At 45.3% G+C, this 13,680-nt stretch overlaps 2 protein-coding genes across 9 annotated transcripts in view; both read right to left on the bottom strand.

Annotated features, from left to right (window-relative positions):
* TENT4B (terminal nucleotidyltransferase 4B) overlaps nt 1-2,255 on the bottom strand; it is a 76,852-nt gene extending 74,597 nt beyond the window's left edge. For 2 of the 5 annotated variants that reach the window (XM_045442700.1, XM_045442698.1), the window contains exon 1: nt 1,289-2,128. In XM_045442700.1, the coding sequence (XP_045298656.1) occupies nt 1,289-1,923 (635 nt within the window). In that variant the 5' untranslated portion in view covers nt 1,924-2,128. Of the gene's footprint in view, nt 1-1,288 lie in introns of all 5 variants that reach the window. The other 3 variants (XM_045442701.1, XM_045442702.1, XM_045442699.1) reach the window with 3 other exon arrangements.
* Nucleotides 2,256-3,927: 1,672 nt separating this feature from the next.
* HEATR3 (HEAT repeat containing 3) overlaps nt 3,928-13,680 on the bottom strand; it is a 69,219-nt gene continuing 59,466 nt past the window's right edge. For all 4 annotated transcript variants that reach the window (XM_045442695.1, XM_045442694.1, XM_045442690.1 and 1 more), the window contains one exon: nt 3,928-5,472. In XM_045442695.1, coding sequence (XP_045298651.1) covers nt 5,467-5,472 — 6 coding nt within the window. In that variant the 3' untranslated portion in view covers nt 3,928-5,466. The remainder of the gene's footprint in view (nt 5,473-13,680) is intronic.

Here is a 13,680-nt window from a genome sequence, read left to right as displayed (position 1 = left end):
ACACAGAACTGTCTGTGCTTGCCAAAGCAGGGCAGATCTGAATGGGTGAATCTAAGAAAACGTTTCACAAAAGATTACTAATGGTAATTTCATGTGCCTACTGTAGCCCCCAATGTAAAACTGGATCTGAAAAATGAAAAGCAATTTGAAAGCTCATTCTCCATACTCAAGCGACACACACACACACACACACACACACACACACACAACACACACACACGGCCCAAATTTTTTATTTTACAAAATATAAATGACTCAGTAACCTATTCCAGCACAGGGGCCCTTCTAGAAGGGAAAGCTAGCTGGAAACATTCCCTGCTTATGTACATAGTTCACTAGGGATCAGGTAAGATTCCATTTTGTAACAGCTGAACTTTAAACAGAAAGTCATTAATGGTGCAACATTCACTCATTAGCATAAAGTTACCCCCTACAATGAAAAGCATTGGCTGTATCTGCCAGGATGACAACTTTACAGTAAGAAGCTGGAGCCAAGGTCCATGAACTCCTAGAAAGTTCTATCGGCCTCAGAAGAGCTCACCATCTCCACCAGCCTAAACTTAGCTGTCACCTCATTCCTCAATCCCCACAGAAAAAAAAGCATCGCTAATGCAGGATTTTTTTTTTTTTTAATAAAAAAAATTAAAGATGGGCAAAAGGGTCAACAGCAGGCAAAGCCTTACGGGGCTGAAATGATTCCTGTTTGGGATTGGGGGAGGGGGAGGAGCTTTCTGGATGTTTCTATTCTTGGCAAGGAAAGCACCTCCAGGTCCTGTACCATCAAATGGCACTAACACAGGAATGTTCTCAGGAAATCAATGATTTGTCCATGCTAATAGATTTCATCTTGGGGTGTGCTGGTGGGGAGCAAGATGGGGAGGATTGGAGGGGGGAGAATGGGGAAGGTGTGTGTGAACAGGGGGGATGGGAGCAAAGAGTAGATGGATAAGGGGGCCGGGGAAGGTGTGGACTGTTAAGAGGGAGAGTGTGGATGACTAAGGGACGTGAGGGGAGGGTGTGGATGGCGGAGGGTATGTCCAGAAAAGGCCTGGAAAGCTGGGGGGGGGGGGGGGGGGGCGGGGAGGTGTGGACCGCTATGGAGTGGGGGAAGGTGTGAATGGTGGAGGGATGGAGGGATGGCTGGCCATCAGCCCCCTCAGAAGCAGCAACGAAGGCAGGCCAAGAGGGGTGGCCTCGCCCAGGCTCCCCCTAATCCACCTTCTGTGGGCGTGTGCCCGGATGCGCGTATGCAAGGGCCAGGCCACCAGGCCGCAAGGCTACCACTCACCCCACGACTCCCTGGTTGTAGTTCCTCCGCTTCCACGGGGTCCCGCTGTACACGCCCCCGCTGCCGTCTGCCCGGCCGCCCCCCGCGGCCCGCCCTCCGCTGGGCTGCAGCAGGCTGTAGTTGAGTCCGTAGGTGCTGGCCTTATTGTCGCGCTTCCTCTTGTTGCTGCTGCCCGAGGCCGGGTCCGCGGGCTCCGCGGCGGGGACGGCGGCGGAGGAGTGTGGGGACGAGGACACGGAGGGGGACGGGGACGCCGAGGAGCCCGCAGCAGCCCGGCGGGCCCAGGCCGCGGGCTGGTGGTGGTTGTTGTTGTTGTTGGTCGTCTCCAGGGGCAGGAAGTCCCGCTGCTCCGCGGACTGCGCGTGGCCGCCCAGCAGGCGCTCCCCGGAGCGGTACATGCCGGCCTGGGCCGGGGCCGGGGCCGGGGCCGCGCCGCCCGGACTGCCGGTGCTGCTGCCGCTCCCGCCGGTGGCCGTGCTGCTGCCGCCGCCGCCGCCGCTCGCGCCGCCGCTGCTGTGACAGTGGTGGTTGAAGTAGAGGTTCCTCAGCCCCTGGGTCGTCTCCCAGATCTGCATCCACAGACTGTTGGACGGTCCGAGCTGCTCTGGCTGGAACCAGGCGATCCTCGGATCCATCAAACGGCGGCGGCCGCTGCCCCCGCCCCTCCCGGCCGCCCGCAGGGCCGCCGCCGCCGCCGCGCCTCAGGCGCACGCCCGGCCTCGGCGGCTGCTGCTGCTGCTGCTGCTGCTGCTGCTACTGCTGCTCGGGGCCCGCCGCGGGCGGCGCGGTCGCGCAGGGAGCCCGGCCGGCGCCGGCGGCGTCGCTCCCGCCCTCGGGGGCTCCGCGGGCCCACCCCCCTCCCTCCGCCCCTCCGCCGAGCCCCTGTCACTGGGGTCCCCGTGCAAATGGCGGCGGCGGCTCTGGAGTAGGGCAAGCGGCAGCGGCGGCGGCGGCGGCGGCGGCGGCGGCGGCAGCAGCGGCGGCAGCAGCGGCGGCGGCGGCGGCAGGACGCGCCTGCTCCGTAGCGTCCTCGCTCCTCCGGCCCCGGGGCGGGGCCTCCGCCCGCTCCGCCCCGCCCGCTCCGCCCACCCCCCCGCCCCGCCCCGCCCCCGCCGCGCCGCGCCGCGCCGCGCCGCCCGGCTAGCCCCGGCGGCCGCGGCGTGCGTCACAGAGGCCGTGGTGCGGCGTGGCGGGGGTTGCAACCGCCCGACTCAACCGTCCCCGTGGCTCCTGAGGAAGGGGCCGCTCGTACCTGGGCGTTTAGGCGCCCGTGAAGCGTGCGCCGCCCTTGGTCTGGGTTTCCCGGTCCCTGAGACCCGGCGAGGCCGGACGGACACCGGCTCCGCAGGGAATGGATTGTGGGAGGCACCGCCCCCTCGTCGTCCCCTCCCCCACCCAGGGCCTCCGGTACCCGCCCCCCCCAACGCTCTCGCGACCCTCTCGAGAACTCCGCTCCAAGTCGGGTTCGGGCATGGGCGGGGGGAGGAGAGAAGATGCGCCCCACTCCCGAGCATGTGCTCGGGACCCTGCGTGGACGCGGGCTGCACGGGCTCCCCCACCGGTCCCCGCGCCATGCGTGCAGCACCCCAGGCCCTGGCGGAGCATCCCCCGCCCCAGCTTAGACTGGAGAGACCTGCGCCAGCACGCATGGATGTACGCGCATCTTCGTTGGGTCTGTAAGCCAGGGGCTCAGAACCACCGTCACACACCCAAAACCCGTTCTGCACACATAACGCACACAGAAGCGCGCACAGCTGCACAGGCATGGAGACTGGCACACAAGCTGCTCGGCTTGTAAAGAATTCTCACTTGCCATCAGGAGCACCGGCAGCCATAGAAAGCTCTCCTCGGTTCAGAATTAACTTAAAAAAAAACAACCCCCAAACCTTTTAAGCCCAATATCGTTGGCATCAGTAGAGATTTTCCACAAAGTGGTTATTTGCATGTCTTCCCAATTCTTGTGGTAAAAACTACAAGGAAAAGGGAATTTTAAGTATTTTAAATATTGAGAAAAAATAAGTGAGCATGTTTCCTGTGTGCCCTCTGAGGTTGGTCCAAAGTCCAGAAGGAGTCCCTGATGCCTGATTTTGACCTTCTATTTTGGGAGCTCAATATCCTGGAAAGTTGTTTGTTAAAATTTTTTAACCTTTATTTATTTTTAAGAGACAGCGTGAGTGGGGGAGGAGGAGAGAGAGAGAGGGAGACACGGAATCTGAAGCAGGTCCAGGCTCTGAGCTGTCAGCACAAAGCCCAACACAGGGCTCGAACTCAAGAGTCATGAGATCATGACCCAAGTAGGGCTCTTAACCGACTGAGCCAGACAGGTGCCCCCCAATATCCTGGAAAGTTTTTATTGTTGTTGTTGACTGTTGTTGTTGTTGTAGTTTTGGGCAAAGATGAAAAAATATTTGTCAAATTATAAAGCACTGCTCTACCGTTTTTCTTGCTGAGAGAATAACATACCCCTCCAAAAAACCCTAAAGAACTTTGGTTCATCTTATTGGTTGTTGATTTACTACGTATCAGTATTAAAAGTGTTCTCAGAATGAAATTTGCTGTATACTGTGAATTACAAAGCCAGGAAAATAACTGGTGGTACTTTTTAGGCTATACCTACTGACAAATTATATAAAAATAAAGCATTTTAGAAACAGGTTTATTTTGACAACTTTAAATTTGTTTTAAAAATCAACCAAGAAAAATGAAAAGCTGAAAAAAGTAAGCATTATCAAGGTCCCCACTGTCTAGATATAATCACCTTGAAGACTTTGTTAAACATTTCCAAAAATCTCTCCCTGCACATGTTACATGACAAGATAGCTGTTTTTATTTTTATTTATTTGTTTATTTTAAGCATTATTCAGTCTTTAAAAATATTTTTTCAGGCATCCAAGAACACATTAAATGCCACTGATATCTAAGCAAAAAAGTATTCAAACTAAGTGTTCATGTCAGAAATTAATATTTGTTATATCTGAAAGCTCATTTCTTTAGACAAACCTCAAGAACTACTAAAGTTTTGGCAAAATGATCAAATGAGTTAATATAAATAAAAGAACCTTGTGAAGTGTGGGCTGAGAGGCAAGACATTACTGTTTGTTCACCTGCAGGGAATGCTGACTGGTTAGCCCCATAACAACACATCCATGTTTCAGGGCATTCATTCAGTAAATCTTGGTTGAATGTCTATCATCCATGCAGAACTGAGCTAATTGCTTTAGAGAGGATCAAAAAGCAACCAGGGTCTTTGGCTGCCTTCCATGAATTTACTGTCTGGTTATAGAGGAAAAAAGGTAAATATCTAAAGTCAAACTGCAATTTATTCAATTAATTTCAACAAATATGTCTTGAGCAAATTATGTACCAGTGCTGGGGATACAGCAATGAACAATACTGATGAGGTTCCTGCTTTCATGGACTTTACTTTCTAGTGGGAAGGCAAGCATACAAAGTCAGACAGTGGATAAGTGCTATGAAGAAAAAGAAAGCCAGCAAAAGGGATAGTGACAGTGTGCTATTTTTAGATAGGCTAATCAGGGAAGGCTCTCTGAGGAAGTGATATTTGAGCAGGGACTTAAATGAGGCAGTGGGCCATGACCATCTAGGGAATGATCCCTCAGGCAGCGAGAATAACAAGTGCAAAGGCCCTGAGGCAGGTATGTACTTTGTGTGCAAGATGGCAAGGAAATGTAATTGAGTGTTGAATGTATGCCATGCTATAAAATTGTAATGAATGTTGAATGTGTACCATGGTATAGAATTATAAAGTATCTCTTGCGGAAGTTTCCTCAAAAATCATCCGGTTTAAAGTAAAACAGAAGGGAATATTATATACACAAAAATGTATTCATTTCCCCCAACAAATCTGCAGTGTTTTGTCTCAAAATAATCTACAACTGCATCCAAAGAGATAGACTACACTAATTTCAATAATAAATTTTGATTACTCAACCTTTTCATTTTGCTATTTAGAACAAAAGAACAGACACTTATTACAGTCTTTAAAACCATCTGCATTAAATTGATGAGCCAAAAAAACACAGCTATCACAAACCCAGACATTTTGCTCCATAATCTAATGTCCTATTCATTCTCAGTATTCTTATTCTTAGGGGGGAAAATGTTGAGTCGATGGTTTCAACTTGAAAGATTCACTGAAACATCAAGTTTCCGCAGAGTCAAAACTGAGTGGAAAAATGAGAAGAAAGCCAGTTATCAAGCAAATTTAAATATGACTTCATTGATTTATCAACTTGGATAAAACCGAAGGGAAATTTCACACACATACTACTGCACGGTATTATTAATAATTGTCATTATAATTAAATCTTAGGCAGTATGTGACTATATTACTTCAGAGTTAACAAGAACCATGAATAGTAAGTCATAAATTATTAGTATCTTCAGTGTTTGGGCTATGACGTATTTGCTCCAGGTGTTAATAATCGGGCTTAGGCCCCATTTACGAACTTTCCCCTTTTGCACACAATATACATCATTGTACCATGTTTTTTTCTCCTTCATGAATACAAACAGGATTTCAAGTAGGAGAATCTGTTTCAATGACATTTCAAAATAATAGGCAATGTGGAAGCCCGTGTCTTGTTCCAGACAGTCAAAATTTCTTCTTTTTTTTAAGTTTTTTTTTTTTTTTTGGAGGTGGGGGAGGAGGGGGAGGGGAAGAGGGGAGAGGTGCGGAGAGAGGGAGAGAGAGAATCCCAAGTAGGCTCCTTGCTAACAGCCCCGAGCCCAACGTGGAGCCCGATGTGGGGCTCAAACCCAGGAATGGTGAGATCATGACCTGAGCCAAAAACCAAGAGTCAGATGCTTGACCAACTGAGCCATCCAGGTGCCCCAGTCAGAGTCTCTTCTATTCCTTAGAAACAAAAGTGCTCAAGTTCTGTGCCATCCTATGATCTTCGGAGTGTGTGTATGTGTATGTGTGTGTGTATGTTTTTTTTTTTTTCCCTCCCTCCCCCCCCTTTGTGTGTGTGTGTATGTTTAAGAGCTTTATAGTATAATTTCTATACCATAAAATTCACCCATTTGAAGTGTACAATTTAATGAATCATTTTAGTGAATTTACAGATCTATGCAGCCATTGCCACAATCTGATCTTGGAATGTTTCCAACCCCAAAAAGATTGGTAGGGCTCATTTGTAGTCAATCCATTTTCCCAACCCCATGCCCAGGCAAATATTAATCTACTTTCTATTTCTATAGATTTGCCTTTTCTGGATAACCTCCATTTTGGTTGGTGTTTCTATAGAATTTGACCATGGCAGTGCTAAAGCACCCACAGAGAATGGCTTGCCTAGCCTAATGGCAACTAAAAACAAAACAAAAACTGCCAGAATTTCTGACCAATCTGTAAAAAATTCCAGACATTTTCCAGATTCAAGTTTATACAAGGCTAGTAAGGCAGCTCCTTCAACCATCTTTCCCATTGTACGGGAAATAGCATCCTTGGCCATGAGCTTGCAAAGCAGGCTGTCCCTGGACAGCCATTCTCCAGAGAGGAAGCCCAGAAACTCAGCCAAGATCCAGCACTCAAACAACCCTTTGCATTCTACCATTTCTTTTTAACATATCACTGCTGTGGGAAAGAGAGAATAAGGGGGATAAGGTGGTCTTGCCTAAGAAGGTACTCACCCACAACTGCTTTTGTCAACTGTCATTGAGCAGCCGAAGCAGAGAAATTCCATTTCTAAAGACAAAGGCTCTTACTAACCATCAAAATCTCACTCCAGAATATTCTCTCGCTAGAACATACATAACTTGAAATGCAGTCCAGACCTTCTCCTCCAAAAAGTTATTTGGTATGATTATTAATTAATGTATCAACTTGACTGCCCATTGAGTGCCTAGATTAAACATTTTTTCCAGGTGTGTCTGCAAGGATGGCCCTGGAAGAAATTAGTATTTGAATGGGTGGATTTGGTGATGTAGATTGTCCTCCCCCATGTGGGTGGACCTTATCCTATCAGTTGAGAGCCCAAATGAAACAAAAGATAGAGGAAAGAAGAATTTGTCCCTTTTTTCTTGCCTTGCTGATTGAACTAGGACATTTCATGTCATCTTCTCTAGCCCTCTGAGCAATATTTACACTGCTGGCACCCTTGGTTCTCACGCCTTCAGACTCAGACTCCATACCACTCCATACCACTGGTTTGACTGGGTCTCCAGCTTGCAGATAGCAGACTGTGGGACTTCTTAGCCTCCGTATCTGTATGAGCCAATTCCTCCTAATAAATCTCCATATAAATCTCTACATATGGGTATATATTGTACAACAAATCCAAATAGGTCATATATATGAAAATGAGAAGTGGGGGTTCTCCTGTAACAAATGTCTAAAAATGCAGAAGTGGCTTTGGAACTGGGTAATGGGGCAGAGAATGAAGTTTGGAAGTTCATGCTGGAGAAAGCCTACACGGCACAAACAGACCTTTATTTCTTTATTTGTAAGATTTTATTGTTAAGAAATCTCTACTCCCAACATGGGGCTCAAACTTACAACCCCAAGATCTAATGTCACACACTATACCGACTGAGCCAGCCAGGTGCCCCATGAATATACCTTTAAAAGTAATCCTGGTGAGGGACGCCTGGGTAGCTCAGTCAGTTGAGCGTCCGACTTTGGCTCAGGTCATGATCTAACGGTTCATGGGTTCAAGCCCCATGTCGGGCTCTATGCTGACAGCTCAGAGCCTGGATCCTGCTTCAGATTCTGTGTCTCTCTCTCTCTCTCTCTGTTCCTCCTCCACTTGCACTCTGTCCCTGTTTCTCTCTGAAAAAAATAAAAGATAAATAAAATAAAAATAAATAAAAGTAATTCTGGTGAGAGCTCAGAAAGAGAAGATGAGAACTGTAGAGAAAGTCTCAGTCGTCTTAAGGAATCCCTAAGTGGTCAGGAGCAGTATGTTGGTAGAAATATGGGCAGTAAAGGCCATTCTGATGAGGTCTCACATGGAAATAAGGAACGTCTTACTGGAAACTGGAGGAAAGGCGTTCCTTGCTATAAAGTGGCAGAGACATGGCTGAACTGTGTTTGTGTTCTAGAGTTTTGTGGAAGGTAGAAATTGCAGGCAATGAAACTGGATATTTAACTGAAGCAATTTCTAAAAAAAGGGTTGAAGGTGTGGCTTGGCTCCACCTGGCTGCTTATAGTAAAATCCAAAAAGAAAGAAATGACTTGAAGATAGAATTGTTAAGCTAAAAGGAAGTAGAACTTCATGATTTGGAAAATTTTCTGCCTAGGCATATTGCAAAAAGTGAGAACATTAAGGATATGGCCAAGTAACCATTTGAGTTATTGGCTAATGAGTGTGGGTGTGAACCACAGATTCATCAGCCACCCCGGGAAGAAAACTGCCAGCAATAGGAGAGGGGAAAGAATGAAGGAAGGAAGGCTGTCAGACCTCAGGGGTTTCACAGGATGAGCCCATAGAACTATTTAGCTGAGATCATGCACTATTCTTTAAAACAAGGGAAGAATGACCCAAGAGGCAATTCGGAGACTATTGGGGCTGTCTTCTTGGTTTCAAAATTTGTATTACTTAAACACATAGATGCATACAACACATGACTTCACATTTTAATGATTTCCAAAATAAAATCACTTCTTCAGCACTCACTCGCGTAACTGGTGCTCTGCCCTCCCTGTCCAAGCACACCTACTCTATTATTCATTTCCACCTGATTCCCCTCCAGGACGTTTTGTGGCAAGCATCTTCACCACGAGAATTGCTACAGACAGAATTGAGTATGTTTGGAACATGTACATCATGCTTTGCCTCAAAAGGCAGCAGAAAGGCAAATTTTATTTCTGGACATATGTAAGTCAAGCCACAGGGGCCTTTTCTAAGGTAAAATGCACGACACAGGGTGCCAAGCTTTTCCCTTATTGTATATCTAGCCCAAAAGACATTTCATTCGAGAAAAAATTGGATAATTTAAGTTACAGAGTTACCCTGAAGTCTTTGGGCAGTCTAATAGGTTTGGAAAAATGCAGCCAAATAGTAAGGGGCAATTTCTGTATTTGTTTGGTGGAAGTGAAAAAAAGCCAACTGAAAATTTGCAGGCTGAGAACAAATGGACAGGACCCATTGCGCGGCAAGGAAAAGTGAGTCAGAGAATAAAGCACAGACTTCTGGGAGGTCACACACCATATGCCACAAATGGAAGCTGCTGAGGTTACCACCTATCAAAAACAAAACAAAACAAAACAAACAAAACAAAACAAAACAAACAACAACAACAAAAAAACACTGCCACATCCTGTTAGTGAAACAGTTTCAAATTTGTTGCCCTGGTCTGCTTTGAAACTAGTCTATATAACACATTTACGATATAATGCAAGTCACGTATCCCAAGTCTGGAGGGAATATTTGAGACTCGGTTATTCATTCTCAGTCATTGTGAGGGACTGTGGCCACAGCAACACAAGATTATTGACCTCGTTCAAAGTTCGAACACTGGACCTGAAAACACACAACCAGAATGAATGTTCAATGATTAATCAACATCTGTGAAGTGATGACTAAAAAGCAGTGAGTTATAAGATAGCATTTCTATCTAGCTTTTTAAATCATAATTAGTTGTATGTGCATGTGTGTGTGTGTATGTGTGTGCGGGCGTGTGTGTGTAAAAGATTACAATTTCTCACAGGTGACAAAAGCTGTATCAGCTTATTCAATCTGCTCAAGCCACACATCTTGCCAATGTGTGGCTGCAAGGTCATAACTTTGAATGCTGTAAAGATCAAAAGCAGCACTCAGCCTCTTGGCCAAAATAACATCCTTCCTCGGAAACACTCGGATACTTTAACTAATTGGTGTCTTTGCCATTCATTCCACCATCATTTTTTAAAAAAATTTTTTTTAATGTTTATTTCTGAGGCAGAGAGAGACAAAGCATGGGTGGGGGAGGGGCAGAGAGAGACGGAGACACAGAATCAGAAGCAGGCTCCAGGCTCTGAGCCGGCAGCACAGAGCCCGACGCGGGGCTCAAACTCACAAACCATGAGATCATGACCTGAGCCGAAGTCGGTCCCTCAACCGACTGAGCCACCCAGGCGCCCCTATTCCACCATCATTTAACACTGGGGTATAAAGATGTGTCCTGGTGGCACATCTTTGGATTCCCAAGGGGTAAGAAGGAGGAAAGAATGATCAGGGAAATGGTCTAGCTCAATATATTTCAAAGCACAAGAAGTGCACATCCCTCCCATCCCTATTTGTAATAGTGCTGCATTCACGTGTAGCAACCACTTCTGTTCTAAAACTGTTCAAATCCATTTCACTGTCATCAGGAAGTTGAGAAAATTTGACTCCAATGGAGGATTATGCTTATCTATATAGTACTATATGACCTATAATACTATATGATTTTCCCAAATCACTAGGAATTCCATATCTTACTATCTCAAATATGAGAAACCCCTAAATAATGTTCTCTTACTTTTATTTCTTTTGTAGCCATTCCAACTCATAAAATATGCAAGAAGCAAGAAAAAAGGAAAGTGCATAAGAAAGTTTCTTGAAATGTCCCTGTGGAGTTGGACCCACCTTCATGTGATAGCATATAATGTGCATCCAGGGTTGGAGTAGGAAGATAAAAACTTCACTCATTAGGAGTCACACACACATTTGGAAAAATCCCAACTTCAAGCACCCATTTGAATTACAATACACAAAAATCTGTGTTTCTCAGATTGTCAAAGATTAAACAGTATAATAATACCCAGTGCTGGTGAGGGTATGGGAGAAACTAGTCTTTTTCACGGTCCATGGAACAATAAAGTGGAGAAAAAGCTTTAGAGGACTATCTTGGTCCTATCTATCAAATTTAAAATGTGGATATCCTTTGACCCAGTGTATTAACTTGGCTCCAGCTGCCGTAACAGAAAACCAGAGACCGAGTGGTTTCAACAACAGAAATGTATTTTCTCACAGTTTTGGAGGCTGGAAGACCATCAAGGTTGGTTTCTGGTGAGACCTGTCTTCCTGGCTTGAAAGTGGCATCTTCTCCCTGTGCCCTTACATGTGCACATGCAGAAAGAGAGAGAGCTCAGGCGTCTCTTCCCTTCTTGTAAGAACAGCAGTCATATTGGATTTGGGCTCTACCCTATGACTTCATTTAACTTTAATTACCTCCCTAAAGGCTCTGTCTCCAAATAGAGTCACATTAGGGGTTAGAGCTTCAACATATGAATGGAGAAGGAGGTCACAAATAGAGTCCCCAGCACCCAACAAATCTACTTTTAGAAATTTATCTTATGTGGGGCACTTGGATGGTTCCGTTGGTTAAGAGTCTGACTCTTGATTTCAGCTCAGGTTGTGAACTCACAGTTTTGTGAGTTCAAGCCCCGCATCAGGCTCAGTGCTGACAGTGTGGTGCCTGTTTGGGATTCTCTCTCTCCCTCTCTTTCTGCCTCATCCCTGTTTGTGCTCTTTCTCTCTCTCAAAATAAATAAATATTTTTTTTTTAAAAAGAAATTTAGGGGCGCCTGGGTGGCGCAGTCGGTTAAGCGTCCGACTTCAGCCAGGTCACGATCTCGCGGTCCGTGAGTTCGAGCCCCGCGTCGGGCTCTGGGCTGATGGCTCAGAGCCTGGAGCCTGTTTCCGATTCTGTGTCTCCCTCTCTCTCTGCCCCTCCCCCGTTCATGCTCTGTCTCTCTCTGTCCCAAAAATAATAAACGTTGAAAAAAAAAATTTAAAAAAAATAAAAAATAAATAAATAAATAAATAAAAATAAAAAAAGAAATTTATCTTACATGTTTGCATGTGTGCACAAAGATCTCTGAATAAGAATCTTCCAAAGTTGCTTTGTGTGCTGTAGCCAACATAAGCATACATCAGGAGGGGGCTAGTTAAACAAATTAAGGTACATTCAGTCAATAAAATATTACTATGCACCTGTTAAAATAAATGAACCAGCACTAAACATGTTGACATAGAGAAATCACTAATACATCATTAAGTGGAAAAAGCAAGGTGCAGAGCAGTGTATAGAATATGATCCAATTTCTATTAAAACAACAAAAAAGCTTAAGCACCAATATTTTCTGGAAGGATTTGTAAGAAACCATTGAGAGTCATTACCTCAGAGGTAATGGGGGACTTGCAGCATGGCGGGGAGGGGCTGTCCCTTCTACCCTTCTGTACTCTGTGTACTCCACCCGCCTACACTGCTGTGTGGAGGTATGTGACTTTTGTTTAAAAATTGGGGTAAATTTCACATAGCAAAAACTTCACCATTTTAACCAATGAGAAGGATATGATGCAGTGGAACTTAGTTCATTCCCAGTGTTGTGCAACCATCACCTCTATCAAGCTCCAAACATTTTCATCACTCCAGGGGGGCAGGTACTCCTCATCCTCCCCTCCCACAGCCCTTGGTAACCACTAATCTGCTTTCTGTCTCTATAGATTCACCTATTGGGATATTTCATATAAATATAATCATATAATATGTGGCATTTGTTCCTGACTTCGTTCACTTAGATTAATGTTTTCAAGGTTCATCCATGTTGTAGCATGCGTCAGTAATTTATTCCTTTTAATCCTTTTTTTTATTTTTAGAGAGAGAGAGAATCTTACGCAGGCTTCACACTCAGCAAAGAGTCCAACATGGGGCTCAATCCCACGAGTTGGAATGAGTTGGGCCAACATTCAAGAATTGGGCACTCAACCAACTGAGCCACCCAGACACCCCAGTACTTTATTCCTTTTTATGGCTAAATAATATTTCACTGTATGCATATACTGCATTTCGTTTTTTCAGTCATCCATTAATGGCCATTTGGGGTGTTTCGTTTTGGCTACTGTGAATAATGCTGTAATGAATATTCACATACAAGCTTTTATTTTACCTGTTTTCAGTTCCTTTGGGTATATACCTGGGAGTGGAATTGCTGACTCATCTAGTAATTCTATGTGTAATTTACTTGAGGATGAATGTTGCTTTTTATTGTGTTTAAATATTTCATTTCAAGGGCACCTGGGTGGCTCAGTTGGTTACACATCCACCTTGGGTTTAGGTCATGATCTTGCAATTCGTTAGTTCAAGCCCCGCATCAGGCTCCGCACTGACAGTGAAGAGCCTGCTTCAGATCCTCTGTCCCCCTCTCTCTCTGCCCCTCCCCAAATTGCATGTGCACGTGCTCTCTTTCTCTCTCAAAATAAATAAATTTTTAAAAAATACTGAAAAAATATTTAATTTCACACCACAAATTAAACTGTATAGGACAAGATATTTAAAGATCTTTTAGTATAGTTTTGTATTAAATGGACATTGTCAATGGACATTATTTATCTAAATTAAAACAGTAACTTGGATTTAACAATATATTTTGCCCTAGGGCCTACTAGATATCTTGTATAAAATGG

Source organism: Leopardus geoffroyi, chromosome E2 (genome assembly GCF_018350155.1).
Source record: "Leopardus geoffroyi isolate Oge1 chromosome E2, O.geoffroyi_Oge1_pat1.0, whole genome shotgun sequence".
Lineage (NCBI taxonomy): Eukaryota > Metazoa > Chordata > Mammalia > Carnivora > Felidae > Leopardus > Leopardus geoffroyi.
This window is presented reverse-complemented; position numbering and strand designations above follow the sequence as displayed.